General features: G+C 35.5%; 1 protein-coding gene and 1 long non-coding RNA gene across 2 annotated transcripts in view; both read left to right on the plus strand.

Moving 5' to 3' along the window:
- Positions 1–22,853, plus strand: part of Cad87A (cadherin 87A) — a 53,805-nt gene that overhangs the window by 17,367 nt on the left and 13,585 nt on the right. Inside the window, exons 2-23 of the mRNA XM_089695383.1 lie at positions 1,823–1,887; positions 6,207–6,325; positions 7,088–7,174; positions 7,870–8,001; positions 8,420–8,545; positions 9,052–9,186; positions 9,492–9,684; positions 10,838–10,950; positions 11,226–11,423; positions 12,384–12,536; positions 13,138–13,325; positions 13,975–14,137; positions 14,729–14,878; positions 15,661–15,819; positions 16,453–16,576; positions 17,077–17,268; positions 17,928–18,157; positions 19,302–19,455; positions 20,058–20,255; positions 20,682–20,921; positions 21,914–22,098; positions 22,481–22,667. Of these exons, the coding sequence (XP_089551509.1) occupies positions 1,833–1,887; positions 6,207–6,325; positions 7,088–7,174; positions 7,870–8,001; positions 8,420–8,545; positions 9,052–9,186; positions 9,492–9,684; positions 10,838–10,950; positions 11,226–11,423; positions 12,384–12,536; positions 13,138–13,325; positions 13,975–14,137; positions 14,729–14,878; positions 15,661–15,819; positions 16,453–16,576; positions 17,077–17,268; positions 17,928–18,157; positions 19,302–19,455; positions 20,058–20,255; positions 20,682–20,921; positions 21,914–22,098; positions 22,481–22,667 (3,481 nt within the window). The 5' untranslated portion in view covers positions 1,823–1,832. The remainder of the gene's footprint in view (positions 1–1,822; positions 1,888–6,206; positions 6,326–7,087; positions 7,175–7,869; positions 8,002–8,419; positions 8,546–9,051; positions 9,187–9,491; positions 9,685–10,837; positions 10,951–11,225; positions 11,424–12,383; positions 12,537–13,137; positions 13,326–13,974; positions 14,138–14,728; positions 14,879–15,660; positions 15,820–16,452; positions 16,577–17,076; positions 17,269–17,927; positions 18,158–19,301; positions 19,456–20,057; positions 20,256–20,681; positions 20,922–21,913; positions 22,099–22,480; positions 22,668–22,853) is intronic.
- Positions 1,923–2,617, plus strand: LOC149488213 (uncharacterized). Its single transcript, XR_016315628.1, has 2 exons — positions 1,923–2,379; positions 2,577–2,617. It is a non-coding gene; the product is annotated as an uncharacterized LOC149488213 (long non-coding RNA).

Below are 22,853 nucleotides of genomic sequence, written 5' to 3' on the forward strand. Positions count from 1 at the left end.
AGGTTTTATCCCGGAAATCCCACGGGAACGGAAACTATGCGGGTTTTTATTTGAAAACGCGGGCGAGGCCGCGGTTGCAAATGTAGTCTAGTAGATAATAAAATTGGGAATAGCTGCCACGTGTAACAAATAAGCTTGCAAGCAAAACCGCGTACAGAAAGCTAGTTAAATATTATTTAATCACCATTTTCCATCTCGTGAGAGCGATAACTTTGGCCAACTTTATGTCAATTATAAATCGCTAATTGTTTAATTGTGCAAACTATTCAATGATTTCACCAAGTATTGCCTTGCATGTTTTGTGTTCTACTAGTATATCAATTGGAATGTGGAAGGTTGAGTTTTAGACAAAATAATTCTGTAATCTTTTTGGTTGGTAATCATACATCTGCATTCTAGGTACAGTGTGTTTCTTTATTTTTTGTCAAACCTTAGTTTTCAAGCCTTTTCAGATTAGATAGTTTTAATAAAATGTCAAATATTACTTATATAGAACTTTTAAACGACATGAATACATCCCTTCCCTACTAATATTATAAATGCGAAAGTAACTCTGTCTGTCTGTCTGTTACTATTTCCCGCTTAAACCTCTCAACCGATTGTGATGAAATTTGGCACAGACAATCTTTAGAGTTTAGTCCCTGATACAGAACATAGGCTACCTTTTATTGCGAAAAAACACCACGCGGGCGAAGCCGCGGGCGGAAGCTAGTTATATATAAACATCTGTATGTGCATCTCAACCTACATAATACCTATGCAACATTAAGGTAACTTTGCATGCAATTTGTCTTAATAAGGTTAATTACTCGGACCTTTGGGTCAATCATTACAAGGTCCCTATTAATAAATTACCATGAACTAAAGTCGTTAGCTGGCTAATGATATTAAATAATAATTATGTATATAAATTCTTGACCTCGCAAATATAAGGAGGGTCAGCATTCAGCAATGAAAGTAGTTGGTTAGTATTATAACTTTATTCATTATATTAAAATTGTTGTGTCGCAGCGTTTTTAACCAACTCTTTCGAAACGGCTGGATAGTTTGTTATGAAATTCTTTTGGTTTTAAATACGGTAGGACTGACAATAGGTCCTAATATAAGGTAATACTCATATTTTTAGAGAAAGATGTGATTTGTATGTTTGTTATGCATGAACCCGAAAATGGATAAACCATCTTGTAAAATTCTTTCACACATAGAAAGCTGCATTATTGTTGAGTGATATAATTTGTAAATAAATAACATAATCAACTAGGAATGTTAGATCAATAATGACATTTATGCTGGCTCAGTAATGATAGGTTTCCGGCCTATAGGTATGTATGGATCATAGACTTCTCATCTCAATTGATTTATAAATGGCGAAGATTGGATGGTATTCTGACGATGACCTTTTGCAATGAGTGATAAATTCAATTAAAATGATTAATTAGTTATGTAAAAAATATGCATTATTTCAATAAAGTGTAGAAAACAATGAAATTTCCTACTTCGGGAACGAATAAATTTTAGATGTATATTGTAGGTACATACAATGTGTATGTCCCCGTCCGACTAGGGCCCTTCCGGCCTCCTCCACCCAAGCGACAGCCCAAGCCGAGGTTCGAGATCCCCGTCGAAGGGGGACGCCCTTGCGCATGTCGCTACCAGGGTGAACCTTCAGTTCACCCACGCGTCCTTCTGGCTAACATTGAGAGACACCACGCAAAAAAATGTGTATGTTGGGTACCTATTGCAATACTCAAGAAATTAATTATAGCGCGATATTTATATGAATTTTTAGAACAGTTTATTTATTTTTATTTCTTTGTTACAGATAATACGACATGGCGATAAGATGGCTTCCGATTGTGTTATGGGCAGCTATATTTTTTCGAACAGGTAACACTTTTTAAGCTATTACATGGTCGATATACATAAAGTACCCGTCACGAGAAGCTATAAATTATGTAAACAAACATCTTTTACTAAGTAAACATTTTATACTGCGAGATAATAATAAATTGACCATATTCAATCGACATGAAATATAGACGGGTTATATGAAAGTAACAACCTATTTAATTTAGTCGGATCATATTTTAACGACGCAAAGCGCTATCGTTTGTGTTTCTTGGTACCGGAACGCGTCCGTCGCAGGGATTGTGAACTATCGGGACGCCATTTTGAAATAAACGCATCATTTGAGTTGTTTCATTGCTTTGCATATATCGCGGATCTGGTTGTTATTGTTAATTTTGTTATTGTTTCGTTATCACTTTTTTATTGTTGTTACTTTAATTGTTGCGTTAATTTTATTTGTTATTACGTATAATGGAGCCAGTAGCCAGTACATCTAAGGAAATAAATTCGCCACGAAAAAAACGTCAAAAGGTGCGTAATACAATTTATCTAAAATATATAATAAGTAAAAAGAAAGAGTTGTTTGTTCAAACGCGCTAATCTTTGGAAACTTAAGGTTAATATTAGAAGTAGGTTTTAAATTGTGAAGTAATTGGTTAGGTTAATTGGTATACCTGGAGATATAGCTTGAGCTTCGTGTGACAAGTGACTACCGGTGATTTTTACAGGTGACGAGCTTTACGGTTAATGAGAAAAATATGGTGATCAACGTATATAAGTACGTGAAAGAAAATTGGCCATCGAATGAATATCCCTACAAAACCGAAATAAATAAAAAAACAGCATCGATTTTGGGAATTGGCATAGCATCTGTGTATAATATATTAAAAGAATATAAATCAGAAGAGGGAATAAAATCACCTATCAAGTCTAAAGACAGGCCTAAATTTTATCAGAAAGTAGACGATTTTGATAAATCCGTAATTAGGAAAAAAATTCACAGTTTCTTTTTAAATGGCCAATTACCAACAATTCCCAAGATTCTTCAGGCAGTCAATGACGATGAAGATATGCCAAATTTTAGCGAAACAACTCTCAGGCGGCTAATAAAGCATTTAAACTTTAAATATATAAAACGACAGCGAAATAACGCACTTATTGATAGAGATGACATAACAATATGGCTCGCCAGATATTTTACATGGATGAGACATGGGTGAATGCAGGTTAGTGTGTTTTTTTTTATTGCAGTGAAACGGCAGACTACCATACGGTTCGCCTGATTGTAAGCAAATACCGTCGCCTTTACCGTGAAGTGATGTGTATGATACTGCAAATCTATTTGCAAAATAAATATAACCCACGCGCCGCCGACCTTGAGACATTAGTTCTTAAGGGCTATCACAAGTGTGTATTAATAATAATGTACTTCAACTCTTTTACTGCGCAAGACGCTAATTAACAAATGTTTAATTGTTTTTACAGGACATACCGTAAATAAAACTTGGGTAGACAAACAAGTTAAAAGTAAGAAGCAGGCTTTCCTAGAAGGACTTAGCATTGGTGCACGTAACCCAACGTCAAAAGGTAAACGATTAATAATTACCCATATCGGCAATGAGAACGGTTTTGTAGAGGGCGGTGAAAATATATTTGAATGCAAGAAGATGGGAGATTACCATGAATCAATGGATGCAACACATTTTGAACAATGGTTCGAAAACGTTCTCCCAAAACTTGGAGAAAATGCAGTAGTGGTAATGGACAATGCACCATACCACTCAAGGCGTCTTGAAAGAATTCCTACTACTGCCTGGAAAAAAAATGATATACAAAATTGGCTTGTAAGTAAGAATATTTCTTACGACGACAATGAAATTAAGACTGAATTACTGCTAAAAGTAAAAAATGTTAAAGACAATTTTAAAACTTATGTAGTGGACGAGCTTGCAAAAAAATATAAGGTGGAAGTATTGAGACTCCCGCCATATCATTGTGAGCTTAATCCAATTGAGCTAATTTGGGCCAACGTAAAAGGATATGTTGCTCGCAAAAATACAAATTTTAAATTTGACGAGGTAAAACAATTATTACAAGAGGGACTGCAGCAGATTACTTCGGAAAATTGGAAGCGTTGTGTGGAGCATGTTATCAAGGAAGAAGATAATTTTTATTCCAAAATCGATGAGATGATTGATAAAACTGTAGACAGCTTCGTGATACATGTCACTGATTCTGACACAGAAATGGAAACATCTGAATCTGACGAATAATTATTCTTAAATAATATTTATGTTAATTAATATTTGTTACTTAATAATTTATTAAATCTTAAACAAATTCATTTTTTTTGTTGGTCCAAATGTTGTGAACTCCTGAACACTTGTTTACAAAATTTATAGCTTCTCATGACGGTTACTTTAGTTTAGTAGTGAGGATAATATATATTGAGTTTTTAACGATCGATATGTAGGTATGTCTCTTGCAAAACATCTCCTAGAGTTGGGGCTGAAGCTGTATATAAATACTAGCGGTCCGCCCCGGCTTCGCCCGTGGTACATGTTTACGTTTTCTCTACATAAGAACCATCCTCGTTCTTCAAGGAATATAATAAAAAAAGAATTATCTTAATCGGTTCAGCTGTTCTCGAGTTATGCGCAATGCTAGGCGTCCATTAGAGACGGATCGGGGCGGGTCGCATCGCAACGGGCCGTCTCTAATGGACGCGCTGTTTGCTCCTGCGTCCACCTGTACGGGGCGCGGCGGACCGCCTAGGCGGATTTTATCTAACAGACGCTCGCCGCTCACATCCGCCTGCCTGCGTCCACTAGACGGGTCGGGGCGGGCCGGGCCGCAGCGCACCGCCGGCAGAAATCCGCCTGCGAAGCGATATCCGCCAATGCGTTGCGGCCCGCCCCGACCCGATCCGTCGCTAATGGACGATGTTTCATACAAAACAAAGGCCGGCGTATTTTTGCGTTGCGATGCGGCCCGGCCCGATCCGCCTAGTGGACGCCTAGCATTACCAACACATTTTGCGATTCATTTTTATATATATAAATAAAGATGAAATATCAAATCTTCATTTGTTTGTTTGACCGCGCTAATCTCAAGAACTAATGGTCCGATTTGAAAAATTCTTTACTTGTTGGATATCCCATTTATCGAGGGAGGCTATAGGCTATATTATATCTTCACGCTAATACCAACAGAAGCGCAGCCACGCGCGGGCGGAGCACAGCTAATATTATACATATAATTTTTCGTTTGTTGTTGTGTTTGTTCAGTACTACTTTGTATCTTTATTTTGTGTCATATAATATTCCTCTTAACAAGTTTATTATTGATTTTTTCTATTCTTTATAAATTTATATTTATAAAGCATTTGAATGCCTTAACCAAAAATATCAATTTCAACAAAAAAGGTCGTGTTCCATCGTTACAATATTGTATTCACTGTAAAGTGTTTCGTGTTGGTTAAGATGGTTGTTTATCACCTCAATAGATGGCGCGCGGTGTGTCCCTTTGACACATAAAACTGAAAGAATAGAATAGATTCGATTGCTCTGGCGGGTCACGAGTGGCTGAATTGGTCAGGCATCCGCCCCGGAATGGCGCGAAAGGATGCGGGTTCGAGTCCCGCCTCGTGATCGAATTTTTTCTATTCTTTATAAATTTATATTTATAAAGCATTTGAATGCCTTAACCAAAAATATCAATTTCAAGTTTATGAGGTTTCATGTTCCTCTTAACAATAATTGTAACAGCTATGTCAAATATAGTACTTCTGAACTTTTCTTCGCTCCATACGAACCAGTTACATTAATTAACACAAGCGAGTGCGAACGTTAACACCTACACAATGTGTCCATTGTTCAAATTTGATGAATGTACCAGTAACGGAATCTTATATTGTATGTCGAATATTGTAGTTTTAAATTGGAGAATTATTTTGGACAGAAAGTGTGGCTTTCTCAGCATTGTTTGTTTATGATTTAATGCAATTAGGCTCGTATCCTGGTCTCGCTTATGTGAACGGAACTGCGAAATTATGTATCTACATAATATTATGTTTGTATGTAAATAAGTATCGTTGCGAATTTTAGCAAAACGCTGTAAACGAGTTAAAATACGAAGTGGTAATTTCTTCACACGACGACCATCCCGCGATTATACCATTTTGTAATTCATTCGTAATTTAAGTAATTAACATTTTGTAGTAATAAGTTAAAGTTAAAAAAAAATCTAAACCTAATTGAATACAGCAAAAATACCTCCTCTCTAACTGCTAGAAGCCTTCTATTGTAATCATTTTCCCAGTATTTCTGTAATAATAAATACCTGATTAACTATTCCAGGATGTCCCAAAGGCCTGCCAGTGTTTGTGCAGGATATGGATAACCTGCCGCTATCAGAGAGCACGCCAGTCGGCGAAATGGTGTACACTTTGCTAGGAACCGACCCTGAGGGGTTACCGGTAAGTCAAGAATGTTTATAGGATGAAAAGAATACTCTTTATTGTAATACATAGAAATATAGTTTGATATATGGTTGAGTTAGCTACTTATAACTTATAATAGAGATGTACAAAGAGCGGCTTTATCGCTCGTCAGAGATTTCTTCCAAACAACCAATTATCAAAGTAACTAGTTTTTAGAACTAACAGTTTTTATGGATTAAAAAGTGAAGTCCCATGTCCCCTAGTGGATGATGCATTATACATCTGTTTCACTGATCGATTTTTATCAGGGACAAGTAGGTGATCAGCCTTCTATGTCCTGCCAGACCGAGACATTTTTTTTTCTTCGTCTCCACGGGAATCGAACCCAGGACCTCTCGGTGTTGCGCTCACGCGTCAACCACTTACCAAAATATTTTTTTATTTTTTTTATTCGCGGTTTAGAAAAAAGCAAAGCCTCAAGCTCAAACCCAACTATGTATGGTTTCAATAATTTCTAATTTCAATAATTCTTGAACTAGTTTTTTTTTATTATAAGTATCGTACAGTAATTAGTAAATACCTACGTAATTTATATTGTGACATACCTACGTCATAACGTACAGCTGACATGTGCCATTTACATTAGAATACACTGGAATACACTTACTTGGATGTTAACTGCTGTAACTAATTCTATGTGAATTACTGACTAATGTATCCTTATTTATTTTATTCTTTGTTCTCACTTGTTGTATGAAAAAAGTTTATTTAAATAATTATAAAACTTTTTTTTTTCAGATTAAATATGGCTTAGTGGGAACAGATAAATTTTCCGTGAACACCAAAACTGGAGAGGTCACGCTTGTTCAACCGTTGGACAGAGAGGTATGTTATATTACTGTTATTTATTTGTATGGTAGGAAAAAATCAGAAAGACAAAGAAACAAGTTAAAATTACTAGCGTCTAGCTTACACTAGAAAATTAATATATTTAATCTTTTTTACAACACATCAAACATTGTTATAGAAAGAGGAGTGACAATAGCGATTATTAAAAAAATTGCATTGATGATTGAATAAAAACATTGTACAGCGAAATGCAATAATATCTACAAGTACCTACAATAATGTTTAATAATATTTAATATTATCAGTCCATATTCAATTGTCTTCGAAAGAATATCAAACACTGAATCAATGTTTATGTTATTGTTAATATTTTAACTATACCTAATTAAAATGCATGTTTTGGTTGATGTACCTATAATTAAAATGCATGTTTTGGTTGATGTACCTACGTTTGTTTCTCAATCAATCCTGGCTGGCTAAACAGATCTTATTAAAAATTTCACAGAGCCTTCACTTTATGGATGATTTTTTTAAGTTTTTATAATTACATCAACAATTGTATAAATCATGTAATTGTTTCAAATAAATTATTTATTACAGATTACTTGTACTTCATATCATTCATCCTTCCGCACTATAATATTATTTTTATTTTTTACCCACAAAAAAAATCAAATTAAGTATAAATCTTACAAACACAAAAACACTAATAGTTTAATCTAATATTCCAGAAAGAAGACACAATAAAGTTCCTAGTGGTAATCGAGAGTCTGGACCCAGATGCTGCCATCAACCTGGTGCAGACTCAGCCTGTTACCGTCATCGTTCTAGATGAGAACGACAATCCGCCTATATTTAAAAATGTATGTATTTTTCTATAACATAACCTATAAAAATAATGACGATACAAAGTGTATTTGCTAATTAATTTTTGAAAAGTAGTAAACCTCTTCATAAACGCTGTAACTGCGGAGCGATTACTTATTATTTATTTGTATTATTATCTGATGAACAATAATCAAGTGGCCAAAATAATCCTAGTCTATGTCTAATACCATTTCCCTAATTATAAGAAAGACATCCCACTTCTGATATATGATATATTAATTGTAATATTGTATTTATTTGTGACACTGACAAGCAATTATCAAATCAAAATATTTCATGAGCAATAAGAAACAATAATACAATACATTTATAGGAAAACTACTCACTCTAAGATAACACTTAATATTCAACACTGTACCACATCATTTATAAACATTCCAATGTTTTTTCCAGAGTCCCTATGAAGTAGATGTGCCTGAAGACGAGGCAATAGGCACAACAATACTACGGAATATAGAAGTTGAAGACAAAGATTCAGTTGGAGACAGTCTGGAAGTTGGATGTATTGTAAATGAACAGGTAGTTAAAAAAGTTAAATAATATATGGTGGAAGTAAGAGTCGTTAGAGCTCTGCCTTTCTAAGACGTCATGGCAATGTGGCCGGGCACATAATCAAGCAGTTATTTATATAGAAATGTCCAAATAAGCGACGTTGCCAGACCGTCGCCAAGTGTCATATACTTAAATTTTATGTATGTATCTCACTTGGCAGCAATGTTGCCATGCCGTCTTAATGAGGCAGTTCGACTGTAGTTCACATGAACCTTGATTGCACTCAAATTTATAATAGCTGATGTATACAGGGTGTAATCGTTAAGTGTGCACAGGCGATTATTATTCCGTAACTATTACAGATACCAAAAAACTTTTAACTGATATCGAAAGTAGGTACTATTCAAAAATTTAACGAGAATTATCCAAAAATTTTACATTAAACGATTACACCCGGTATAGATTATTAATTTACTTTGATTATTTATCTACTACATATATTTTTGTATAAAAAAAAATGTGTTTTTTCTTAGTGGCCAGATGTCTGCGATTATTTCGAAGTAGTGAGCCTGGAATCGACAGCCAATAAATATACAGGCGCATTGGTGTTACGAAAACAATTAGATTATAATGAGAAGCAATTCTATCAGTTTCAATTACAAGCCACGGTGAGTGTTTATGAGAAGAAAATGAAGTATTTGAAATCATTCTATTTTTCTACATTCTATAATATGTTGTAAAAAAGTTTTATTAAGATGGGAGTGTATTAATATTTCAACTGAAATCTGTGTACAATTATTTTTTCAACACTTTATTAATTACTTGGAATTTTACAATATGGAAATTTTTTTTCTCTATGTAAAGAAATGTTTTAAGATGTGTAAGTATCAACTTAATTTAAAAATATAATGTTGGGTCAAAAATTCTCTAATTTGCTATATGTTCACTATTATTGATATCTTTATTCTTTCAGGATGGAACACTAAATTCCACAGCGCACGTTGAAATAAAAGTAGTAGACGTCCAGAACAGTCCGCCAATGTTCAGCGGATCTCTAAGTGGCAGTCTCTCTGAAGATGCAGCAGTTGGCAGTGTAGCGCTGGTCATCAAAGCCAGAGATGCGGATAGAGCACAGCCCAGGGATGTTCGACTTGACCTGGTTACTAGTAAGTTTTAGGATTTAGGAAAAAAATTGGTTGTTTGTAAAGTAGGTTTACGATCGAGATGTTTACGTGATAACGTCTTATTGGTGGCAGCGCTCGAGATGAGACGGGAGATCGGTCCGTCTCTCTCTCGTTATACCTGCGATCGCGCTCGTGAGGTTTTGGTGTGACACAAGTTTCTGAACATGTCACCCGACTAAAACGATTTTAAAAACGTTATCACGTCAAAAATCATAAACATTAGGAGGAACGACTTTCCTGGGTTAGTAGAAGGCTTGGGCTTGTCTAGTTTGGTCTACTGGGCTATTAAAAAAGGTGTCGATGTTCACAATTGCCCTCAATTGCCTGTCAATATTCAGAATAGTCTGTCAATGTTCAGCGAATCTCTAAGTGGCAGTCTCTCTGAAGATGCAGCAGTTGGCAGTGTAGCGCTGGTTATCAAAGCCAGAGATGCGGATAGAGCACAGCCCAGGGATGTTAGAATTGAGCTGGTTACCAGTAAGTTTTAGGATTTAGGGAAAAAAGCATAAACATTAAGGAAGAACTTTCCTGGGTTGGCAGAAGGCTTGGGCTTGTCTAGTTTGGTCTACTAGGCTATAAAAAAGGTGTCGATGTTCACAATTGCCTGCCAACATTCACATTTGTCTGCCGATGTTCAGCAATTACCTGCCAATGTTCAGTGGTTTTCTCTCAGAAGATGCAGCAGTTGACAGTGTAGCTCTGGTTATCAAGGCTGGTTACCAGTAAGTTATGGGAACTGGAGTTAAGGCTTTTAGAAGTGGGGGGGAAAGTTTTCTGGATATTTCCAATTTGGTCTAGTAGGCTTTAAAAAATGTTCAGAATGGTCTTCCAATGTTTAGTAGATCTGTGTTTGATGCATTACTGGAAATTTTTAACCATTTAATATCCTGGATAATTGAATAGGCCTTTACGGTTTATGTTCCTGGATAATAAGATGACATGAACAGTATTTATTTTATTCACTTTTAAAATGTAAAAGTAATACTAACAGTCAAGGAATTGGTAATATTTAAGTTGGTAATGAGTTAAAGGTCGGACATTTGAAAATAGACTGCAAAGAATTAAGGAATTTATCAAACAAAGATAAATAGTAGTATATCACTGTTAATATGTTCCTCTTGTCGTCTTATTTCAGATCCTCTTGACTTCTTTTGGCTTGACAGCAAAACTGGTGAATTGAAAACAGCAAAGCCTCTAGACAGAGAAGCCTTAGCTGATCCATCGTCACCACTAAATCTTACTGTTCGAGTGAGTATACAACAAAATATATACAAATAATTTTAATTATTTTATTTTAATGTTTACAAAATATCTCTGAATGTGCGTTATTTGTGATTTACTACTTTTAAATGCAGAAGTCATTAATATCTTACACATTCACATTATTTTCAAGTGAACAATTATAAGGCATAAATTATGAAATCTTAAAACGAAATGACATTAGCTCTAATCTCAATCAATTAATAACATAAGACAACAAATTAACACAGACATCCATTTCAACAATTTGCTATATCTTCCAGGCAAGTGAAATAGTAAATGGTGTGCCAATAATATCAAACCTGACATCAAGCCTAGCAACGGTTACCATAACAATCCGGGATGTTAACGATGAGCCTCCCCGCTTCAACAAGAGAGAGTACAGTGTGGAAATACCGGAAAGTTTGCCTATTGGTACTCCGCTACCGAATTTGGATATGGTTGTTACGGATACTGATGTGGTTAGTATAATAACATAGGTATATTGAGTTTTTTGAGTAAAAAACTGAATTAAAATAAAAAAAATTGGTTGCCTGTAAAGTCGGTATAGGGGCGAAAGTTTTACGTGACAACGACTTTTTATGTCTGTCTCTTTCGCTCTTAGGCGGGCTAACCATGCCCGCGTGCCTCTCACTCGCTCTCATTGTGAGCGCATATCGTGAGCGGAGCGTAACGCAGTTTCTTGAAGTGTCACCCGGCAAACCAATTAATAAGACGTGGTCACGTCAAAAACGTTTTGTTTGCGTAAAAGTGGATATAATAACTCAGGCCCCGGAACCACGGACACAATAGAAAATCTATTGTGTCTGGGACCGATCGGGCCGCTTGGGGCTCAATGGGTTAAAAGTAAAGTAATAAATGTGCGAAATATACTCCTAAAACACATTTTTTTTATTATACAGTTTTCGCTATGTGTAGGTATTTGAAATAAACAAATATTTAGAAATACATACTTATAAATGAAAAAATCCGTACACTTACTCAACCGTGAGATTTCCAAATGCTTTTTTTTTATGCGGGATAGCCAGAAATGAGGGTAGATTTAACTTTACATAAATATTTTCTCATCCGTATTTGTTATTTATCTACGTTCTTATTCTTTTCATTTCTGAAAATAAAAGACATATTAGATCGACTTTTACAGGAAATTTGTATATTCAACATGATAGTCATTTTTTTTGTGCGAGCTTAATCGGATATTTTAAGATATTTATACTTTCCCATTATTACCTTATTTTTAAGCTATTGCATAGCTTCTATCGCGGGCCATGAGCGCGGGGACCGAATCCAGAAATTGTGTAACGAAAAACCTCACGCTCCCCACTCCGACGGACACGGAGGTGTGGCTTGAAGGCATAGCATGCAATAGCTTTACCGCGGCAGTCCCCGAGTGCCACATGTCTTTTTTTAATGTTTTGCAGGGTCTAAACTCAGTATTTAGTCTCCGTCTATCAGACGAGCTTGGAGCATTCATAGTGGAACCCAGCACAGCCACGGGTAGCGCTACTGTAACACTAAGACTGAATTCTAGTTTGGACTACGAGGATCAAAACCAGAGGAAGTTTATTTTAGAGGTGGGTAGTTGAAGTTTTAAAATAATTATTTGATGATATTTTTTTTATATAAATATATATTATAATTTTTTATATAAATATTATATAAAATAATTATTCGATATCTTTTAAAATGTTTTACTTATCGAATCGAATCTTTAGAATATTCACGAAAAAAAAAATTCAATGAGAAAAAAAAAACAAATATAACAACGTGATTTTAGACATGTTTTTTCTCGTCATTGATAATAGCGATATCTATTTTGACACAAATATACTTGAAAATAAATGTACAAATGATTGTACATTTATTTTCAAGTTGATATAAAATTACATTGAGGGTAGTTATCACAATAAAAAGCAAGATTTATTATAAAATTCAATTCATGTTTAAAAAAAAATTGCTTGTTTGTACGGCGAGTCCGACCCGCAATTAACGAAAGTACGAGTCGTACTCGCCGTACTTTTTAAAATGAATTTTTAGCTATTTTGTCGTGTCGCGTGTTTGTTGTATTATAACTTATTTGCTGTTATACATTTATAAATTATTTGCTGTTATTTGTTTCTTGTTTGGCTTTCCCGTTTCAGTTTAAAGTATGTTTACCTATTTTTTTTAATCTAGGTGATAGCAGAAGAGCTCCACACATCTCCGCGTCTCTCGTCCAAGGCCAGTGTCACCATATCGCTGTGGGACGTGAACGACAACGCGCCGCAGTTCGCGGAGCAGGCGCACGCGGGCAGTGTGCGGGAGGCGGCCGGCGCGGGCGCACGCGTGCTCGCGATACGCGCCGCCGATAGAGATACCGGACGGTGAGTGACACTGTATCCCTGTGGGACGGGAACGACAACGCGCCGCAGTTCGCGGAGCAGGCGCACGCGGGCAGTGTGCGGGAGGCGGCCGGCGCGGGCGCACGCGTGCTCGCGATACGCGCCGCCGATAGAGATACCGGACGGTGAGTGACACTGTATCCCTGTGGGACGGGAAGTTTATAGACTACAGTACATGTAGGATGAATTTTTCGACTGGGCGTGCTTGGCGAAGTACAAAATTGAGGGTAATATAAAAAAAAGATGATTAAAACTAAAACTGCATAATCAAATTTTTCAGAAATCAATATCGATTATGTCAGGTTTCGAACACGTTGATAAAAAAAGAACGTGTTTACCGAGAACACGTGTTAGAACCTAACCTAACCTAAACCTTGAAACTTCTTCGGCAAGATTAAAAAATACCAAAATCGTCGCTTTACTCCATGATGTGACGATATTGCTGTGATGATATGCGCATGAGTAAAATTTGAATTTATCAACTTGAAATTATACTCTTAATGCGCCTACAGAAGTTTCACTTCAAAAACACTATATTATTACACCAATTGATAATGTTCCCGAGAAACCAATCCCGGAAATTTATTACTTCACTCCCTGCATAATTTTATTATCAAAATCTATCACACAGGTTCGGTACAGAAGGCATCGTATACCAGCTGTCAGGCAATGGGGCAGATTTATTCCACGTTGACAATAGAAGTGGGGTGATCTCTGTTGCCCCTTGCCCCACGCCGGGTACGCCCCCGTGCTTGGATTATGAAACGAGGAAGGACTATTTCTTGCAATATAAGGTAAGAAAGAAATATAAAAAATTATGATTTTTTTATTGATATTTTTGTATTTGAAATTCTTATCGTCTATGTTTATTTTAAGTCATAACCTCAAAAACTCCTGTCCTCTGTTATAAAAAAATATATAATTGTCAAGTCAATATTTTTTGTTAAACTTTACAAAGTAATTATATCACGCTATACTTTGTAAATTTTCTACATCAATATTTCACTGTGTTCAGAACGAAATACCTAGCTTTCTTTAGACATATACTGACCAATCCTCAAACTATAAAAATTAACTTATTCAATTAGAAAAATTTTAATTGAATTTAGTTTCACCATTTAACACCGATTCCGAAAGCAGTTTATACGGGGGAAAACCAGCAAGAAACTCCATAACTCTATTTCCTTTTTTCTTTGACTCCGTCCAGAACAAAATTACTTGCTTATTTACGAACCTATCTACTAAAATTGTGAGGGGATCCTAAAACCTGTAACACAGTTTTGAACTAACACTGGCTTTAATTTTCCCAAATATTATAAACTGTATTATTTTAAAAAAATTTCAATAAAGATTTTTTCTATTTTTTTATCTTATTTCACTTCCAGGCGACAGACGACGACGGGGCTGGGCAAATGAGCGTAGTATCGCTACACATATCAGTGACGGACTCCAATGATAACCCGCCGGCTTTCTTAACACCAGTGTATCGAGCTTCTATAGATGAAGATGCGCTTAAGTTCGAGCCTGAGCTACAAGTTAGTATTATAGTAGTGATGTTTTATGCGTGTAAATTGCTAAGTACTGCCTTTTTATTTAGGTAAAAAGGTCAGGAATTTTGAAGTGAAAACTTCTTTAGCGGCGTTGAGCACTTTTTCTGTAATGGGTATAAAATCTTAAACTCGCGTCAGGACACGTGGCCTGATCGAAAAAGCGTAAGACGGATGGATATCAAACATGCTCAACGTTAATAATCAAGTTTTCACTGCTGCCGCCACTCCCGGAGTGCAACCCGTCTTTTTTTGAAAGTATAGTTTCGTGGGTAGAAGTTGGATTTATAGGAAGAATACCTTGCTTTATGTGATAATTGCCTTCATCTTTAAACTGGTAGATATGGTGCCAGAATTTGTAGATTTCATAAATGTATAATTATGCAAAAACACAAAAGGTAGTAACTTGTAAGTTTATCTGATTAAGAATTTCCAAGTATAATCCGAATTACAATAAAAACAACCTTTATTAAATGAATATTGAACGCTTACTAGCATAATATTGAATCGCCAATTTTACATTTTACTAAGGGCCGATTTTTCAATGCCTGGATAAAACTTATCCGTCCAATAAAGTATTACACGATAATATTAAAATGTCACGTAAACTGTCAAATACGGGCAATTAGAATACGTTTTTAAAATGGTAGTTTTATACATTATTCGACGAATAAGTTTTATCCAAGCATTGAAAAATCGGCCCTAAGATGGTTACCAGATACTATAACATGTGTATTTCTTATAAATATAGCTTTATATTTCATCACCAGGTACAAGCCCGCGACCCAGACACGACGTCTGACATCCGATACTCCATCACAGACCCACCAGACCATCCATTCTGGATAGATCCTGTGTCTGGTCGCATCCTCGTCAGACCTAATGCTACAATCACTGCGGAGGATAATAGGATCGTGCTGACTGTGCTTGTGAGTATAGTTTTATATGTTTGACTAACTGCCCTTCGTGGTTTCACACCCGCAAGGCTCCGCTCCTGTTAGTCTTAGCGTAATATATAGCCTATAGCCTTCCTCGATAAATGAGCTATCTAACACCGAAATAATTTTTCAAATCGGACCAGTAGTTCCTGAGATTAGCACGTTCAAACAAACAAACAAACTCTTCAGCTTTATAATATTATTATTTATTAGTATTAGTATAGATTAAACACAGGACGTCTGATATACGCTACGCCATCACTAACCCGCCAGACAACTTGTTCAACAAGTATTTGAGTTAAAAAAACATTTTATATGGTTAAATTGAAATGTTAATTTATTTAAAGCTAGTAATAACTATAATGGTCAATTTATACAAATGCATGGTGCATTCAAACTTCAGTTTTCGAGCTTTAAATTTATTTCAACATTATTATCATTTATCAAAAAATTTCAAAAAAAAAAAATATCAGCTTATATATTTAAGTATTGTATAAAAGCAAAGTTCTTACACTCCGATAAAGAAGGTAAACTGTATGTATATTCAGAATAAAAAGATCACTTGTAGATAAGTTGTTGTTGTTAAGCTCCATGTTATTAAATAACTTTATCTTTTATCTCCAGGCAACAGACGGTATATACAACGCGACGTGTAGAGTAGAGATAACAATTCGAGATGTGAACAATCACGCTCCGGCTTTCGACACGGATCGGTATGAAGCTGACATCGCGGAGGATGCTGTTATTGGTGAGATTATTATTTTATATTAAAATATAACAATAATATCCATATTAAATGGTCCGAGATTCTTTATGAATAAAATATAATAATACATTCGTAATTGGTTTAGACTTCAGACCTTGCTATGTTAGAAATATGATTCTATCTATACTGAAAGTATTTTTTGTTTTTTAGTATTGGTTTTGATGGATAGATGAGATATGGAGGTTTAATACCAAAATTATTTTGTTGGATTTGCCAATTTGTATTATTTTTTTAATTGTGTAAGACGCAAAAGCTAATAAACGTCATAGTTTAGGACTAGATATTTACTAGATTTCACACTACAATGTTCAAGTATTTGTTTATTGCCTCTAATTAATTGTGTTGTGTCCATTGTTATATCTTAATCTCCACACCTTTAAGAACATATTTACTCAATGTATTTACACGTGTACAAGGAAGACGGATAAAAACATTTTCCGAATTTGATATTCAGAAATACATACTAGGTTATCATCTCTCAGGTACGGAAATAGCAGTGGTCCACGCAACGGATCTAGACAGCGGAGTGAACTCAGAAATCAAATACAACATACAGAAAGGCGCGTTAGATGCGTTCTCTATAGATAGTATTTCTGGTGTTGTCAGTGTTGCAGCTAAACTGGACTATGACAAGCGAAACACGTATAGGATACAAGTTGTTGCTACTGATTCCGGTGAGTTAATCTTTATTTCTTACTAGCGGTCCGCCCCGGCTTTGCCCGTGGTACCTACATGTTTAAACTATCCTATCTCAAGTTGGATCGAACTGCACATGGTGTGCGAATTTTATTATAATCGGTTAAGTGGTTTAGGAGTCCATTGAGGACAAACATTGTGACACGAGATTTATATATATTGAGACTAGACCTATTTATAACGGAGAAATAATTGCGTTGGAGAGCATAATTTGCGTATTTTAAAAAGCTATCTTTGAAATTAACGTCCTAAAGTGGCAGATGGGTATTTCGTTTATTATAATTTTTCTTCACTCTTTATAACAAAATTAAAATTTAAAAAATAAAGTATTGAGCTTCGTGTCTATTGTATAGACAATGCCTATAGAGGCAGTAATTGTCTACGCCTTATTGTTATCGTTTTATTTGATATTCTTACAAATATTACGCAACCTTAATGCCAATTTTTATATTATATTTCAAGGATTTTTAAAAGGCTAATAGCCAATCTAAAGGCACTATTAACCCCTTGACCACTGCGGCCCGATCGGGCCACGACACAATAGATTTTCTATTTTGTCTGTGATTCCGGGGGCTGAGGCATTAATCAAGTCTCACTTATTACTACTGTACATTTAAATAATTTCCTTGTCACACAGGTATACCCAGCCTCACAGGCACAACCGAGCTAACAGTCCACGTTATCAACGTAAACGATAAACTCCCGAACTTCACGCCGCCCATCCAACGTGCGGAAGTTTCCGCCGACGCAGCACCCGGCACCATTGTGCATAACTTGATAGCTGTGGACCCGGATATCAGTGATAATGGTCTACTGGTCTTTGGGATGGAAGAAGGGGTGAAAGCGGTCGATAAGAATGGGAAAGAGGTGGGTAAAAGCTTGAAAATAAGTTTTTAAGTGAAAACTTCTTTAGCGTCGTTGGGTATAAAATCTTAAACTCGCGTCATGACACGTGACCTGATCGAAAAAGCGTAAGACGGATACCATTCCAAAATATCAAACATGCTCAACGTTAATAATCATGTTTTCACTTCTGCCGGCACTCCCGGAGTTCAACCTGTCTTTTTTATTTTATGGTGAAGGGCGGAATAGTGTGAAAACAAGTGTTATTTTATGGCGAAGAATGGAAAAGTGTGAAATCAAGTGTTATTTTATAGTTAAGGATGTAAAAGTGTGATAAACTTAATCCGCCGACGCAGCATCCGGCACCATAGTGCATAGCTTAATAGCTGTGGACCCGGATATCAGTGATAATGGGATGCTGGTCTTTGGGATGGAACCTGGGGTTAAAGCGGTCGATAAGAATGGGAAAGAGGTGGGTAAAATCTTGAAAATAAGTGTTATTTTATGGTGAAGGACGGAATAGTGTAATAACAAGTGTTTTTTAATGGCTGAAGGATGGAAAAGTGCGAAAACAAGTGTTATTTTATTGTAAAGGGTGGAAAAGTGTGATAAACTTAGGATATTAATTGTTATGGTGCTTTCTTGCAAATAGAATTTCTCCAATTGTATATCTCCAAATGCTATGCCGTTATTATTTAAATACATTTATGCGCTAAAACTACATAGAGCACCATAGTTAGAGTATAATTTGATAGCTATGGATACGGATATCAGTGATAAAATAGTATTTGGGATTGAAGATGGCATGATAATGATGATAAACTTATCATAATAGTGTTACATATTTACTGGCCGGTTGGCTTGGTTGGTAGTGACCCTGTCTTCCAAGCCACTGATCGTGGGTTCGATACCCACCCGGGGCAAATATTTGTGTGATGAACATAGATGTTTGCTCTGTGTCTGGGTGTTAATTATCTATATAAGTATTTATTTAAATTATATATGTGTGTTTATCAGCCATTTGGTTGCCATAACACAAGCGTGTGTGAAAATTGTCCCGAAATATTTAAAATATTTATGTTATGTTGATGGTACTGCAAAATACCAATGCTCCCAAAACCGTAATATGCAATATTCTTGCATTTATCTTTTAACATGTAACTTGCAGGTGACAAACGAAGGCACCCTGAGCTCCTGGTTCAAGGTCCTCTCTAACGGCAGCGTGGTGGTGGACCGGCAGCTCGACAGAGAACTGGCTGCTGTAGTCACTGTGCCTGTGGTTGTTACTGATGCGTCTGCGCCTAACTTGCAGAGGACTGAAGGTATGGAACTTTAAAGATTTTCTTAAAAATTGGCCATATATTGAATATTGAGATTAATACTGTTGTTTTAAAAAGTTTTTGTAATTGGTAATATTGTGAATTCAATAATTATTTTTGACTAGCGTTCCGCCCCGGCTTCGCCCGTGGTACATGTTTACGTTTTCTCTACATAAGAACCATCCTCGTACTTCAAGGAATATAATAAAAAAAGAATTATCGAAATCGGTTCAGCCGTTCTCGAGTTATGCGCTTACCAACACATTTTGCGATTCATTTTTATATATAAAGAAGATTACGTGAACTGTCAACTTATTTCTATATTATTACTATTTTTATGACCGTTTAATTACTATTTTTTTTATAAAAAAATTTTTTTTCTTAATATCCTGTTCTGATGATAAACACAACAAGAAAAGATCTAACAAAATCGGCCCAGCTGTTCGATTCGATAATGGGATTCATTTTAATGTGTAGTGAGTAGTGACCAAAAGAAATAGGAATTAATTTTTATATAGAGAAGATTATTGTTTATATCTATGAAATATGCATTTTTCTCCAATTTCAACTAATATTTTTCTCATTCTTTCCATTTTAATCCACAGGCGAGCTAATAATCAACATAGTAGACGTCAACCGTCATGCCCCCGTGTTCACACAGCCCTCATACTTGGAACGAGTGCCTGAAGAACAGCCAATTGGAACAATACTAGCGACTTATACTGCTACAGATAGTGAAACACCGATATCGGCGATAGTTATACACCCCCCTAGCCCGTACTTTGAGATTGATAATGTTACCGGTAAGTTAAGACATTTTAGAATATTTGGACCATTTGGTCTTATATATTTTCTTTAAGACGTACAGTTTTAGAATAATTGTTTTAATCGTCTAGAATGATGATTTAGGACTTTTGTTTTATAAAATGTTAGTAGAAAGTAAAGAAGTCCTAAAATTAATGTGTAACAAGATTGTTTATGATGTCCCAAATTTAATGTGAAAAAGACTTTTCAATATCCTGACCAATCTTAGCAGGAAAACATTCATCTTTTAATATCACCTATTATATGATTATTATTTCTAGAACAAAACACTTAAAAATCACCGTTCAATAATTTAGACATTAAATAATGCACCATCTTTTATATGTTTGCTATTTCTAGAACAAAATACTTCAAAATCACCGTTAAATAGTCTAGATATATATAATATTTGTAATTCCCAACAGGCATCGTAAAAATAATCAAACGAATCGACTACGAAACAACTCACTCTATAAACTTTACACTCATCGCTATGGACTCTGGTGTGCCCCAATTATCCACATCTGCTGGGGTATTTGTGCAAGTGGTCAATGTGAATGATGAAGAGCCTGTGTTCTTAAGGGAGCAGTATGAGGGTAGTTTGTATGAACATGCGCCCGTTGGTAGTTCTGTGCTTACTGTACATGCAGATGATGGGGATGAGGGTAAGTTGGGAAATTTTAACAAGTGTCTAGTTAAAACATCTTAGGGCTCATTTTTCAATTCTTGGTTAAAACTTATTCGTCGAATAATGTATAAAACTAACATTTTAAAAACGTATTCTAATTGCCCGTATTTGACAGTTCACGTGACATTTTAATATTATCGTGTAATACTTTATTGGACGGATAAGTTTTATCCAAGCATTGAAAAATCGGCCCTTAGATTACAGTACGATTCAAACAAAATGGCGCCTCGGAACATCGTACGTTCCAATGCGCAATATGAAATTTTGGGTTTGTTGTCAACTTGACTGTCAGTACCAGCGCGCAACTGCACTCGCAGCTAACTTCCGAATCGCCATTAAGTTTGAATCGAACTGTATCTGTTTTTATATGGTCGCGATACCTTAATGTTAGGCTTTGCCACATAGAAAGCGCATTGGAAAATAGTCTTTATATTCATTGCAACTCTAAAGTTATTTTATTGAATACCCTAAAACTACTTTCTATGTTTATGTCGAATGTTCATATCAATGAAAGTAATTTGTTTTAACAAAAGGACCTAAAGCTTATAAGCAATGAATACATACAGAACAGATTCTTTAAATATAAATATAAGATACCTACATACACATTTTCTACCGATAGGCCCGTGTCCCAGCAGTGGGAACGTATATCGGTTGATGATGATGATATCTGACGACGCGGTTGGCGCAGTGGTAAAGTAACTGCCTACTGAACCGACGGTCCCGGGTTCGATTCCCGGTCAGGGCAAATATTTGTGTGATGAACTCAATTATTTGTTCTTGGGTCTGGGTGTTATTATCTATATATGTATTTATTAAATATTATTTATCGTCGCCTAGTACCCACAACACAAGCCTTAATTGAGCTTACTGTGGGACTAGGTCGATTTGTGTAATAATGTCCTATAATATTTATTTATTTATTTATTTATTATATCCCTACCATTAACAAACAAAATTCTTTTCCAGGAGAATACGGCGAAGTTCGCTACTCACTAACCGGTGATCAGTCCCCACTGTTCACCATTGACCCATCATCAGGGGTGATCAGTGTGGCTGATAACATAGACCGGGAGACAGTGGCAGAAGTGAGGTTACGAGTGGTTGCCACTGATAAGGCGCCTGCGCATCTTAGTAAAAGCACTAGTGTGCCGGTAAGTTGTAATTAGAGAGATTTGTAATTGCTTTTGAAATTTAATCAAAATAACAGTAGTAATTATCGAAAAAAAATTATGATCAAGATTGGTAACGATAAAGGAAAAGCAAGTTATAATATTTCTTAAATTTTGTTTGAGTTTGACTTGATAAACTTAATTTGGCCTATGATTTTGACTTACTGAATAACAGTAATGATGTTACTACTAGTTCACTAGATCATACTACATTTTACCTTCATTTGGCTTGCTGTTTTCAAAAATTACTAAAGCTTTTTCTCTTAACCTCAATATCCAAAATTTCATTAACATACTTAAATGAATACCAATATCACTAGAATCAAATCTATATTATGTAAAACTAAATTCATAACTTTTTCAGTTGCACATAAAAATCCTAGACATAAACGACAACCCGCCGATATTCAGTCAGAAAGTTTACAAAAGTACAATCGCCGAGAACCTTCAGTTAAACCCACCGGCCGCCATCTTGCAAGTTTTGGCGGAAGATAAAGATGAAGGGATCAATGGAAAAGTGACCTATAATATTACGGAGCAGAGTGTACCAGGTAAGAGAATTTAATAATTTATTTATATTATTAATTATTGTTGTTTAACTGATAAACAACTGAGACAGAGAAATATTTATTTTCTTTACTTCTTTAATTAAACAATTAATCGCTGTAATTAGATGATTATGTTGAAATGATCATTGATCATGTCATAGTGGTATTTAGAACCATAATGATCTGAGA

The sequence above is a fragment of the Colias philodice genome, chromosome 5, assembly GCF_061535455.1.
Source record: "Colias philodice isolate Cphi_HAF_F1 chromosome 5, ilColPhil1 Martin Lab GWU primary, whole genome shotgun sequence".
Classification (NCBI taxonomy): domain Eukaryota; kingdom Metazoa; phylum Arthropoda; class Insecta; order Lepidoptera; family Pieridae; genus Colias; species Colias philodice.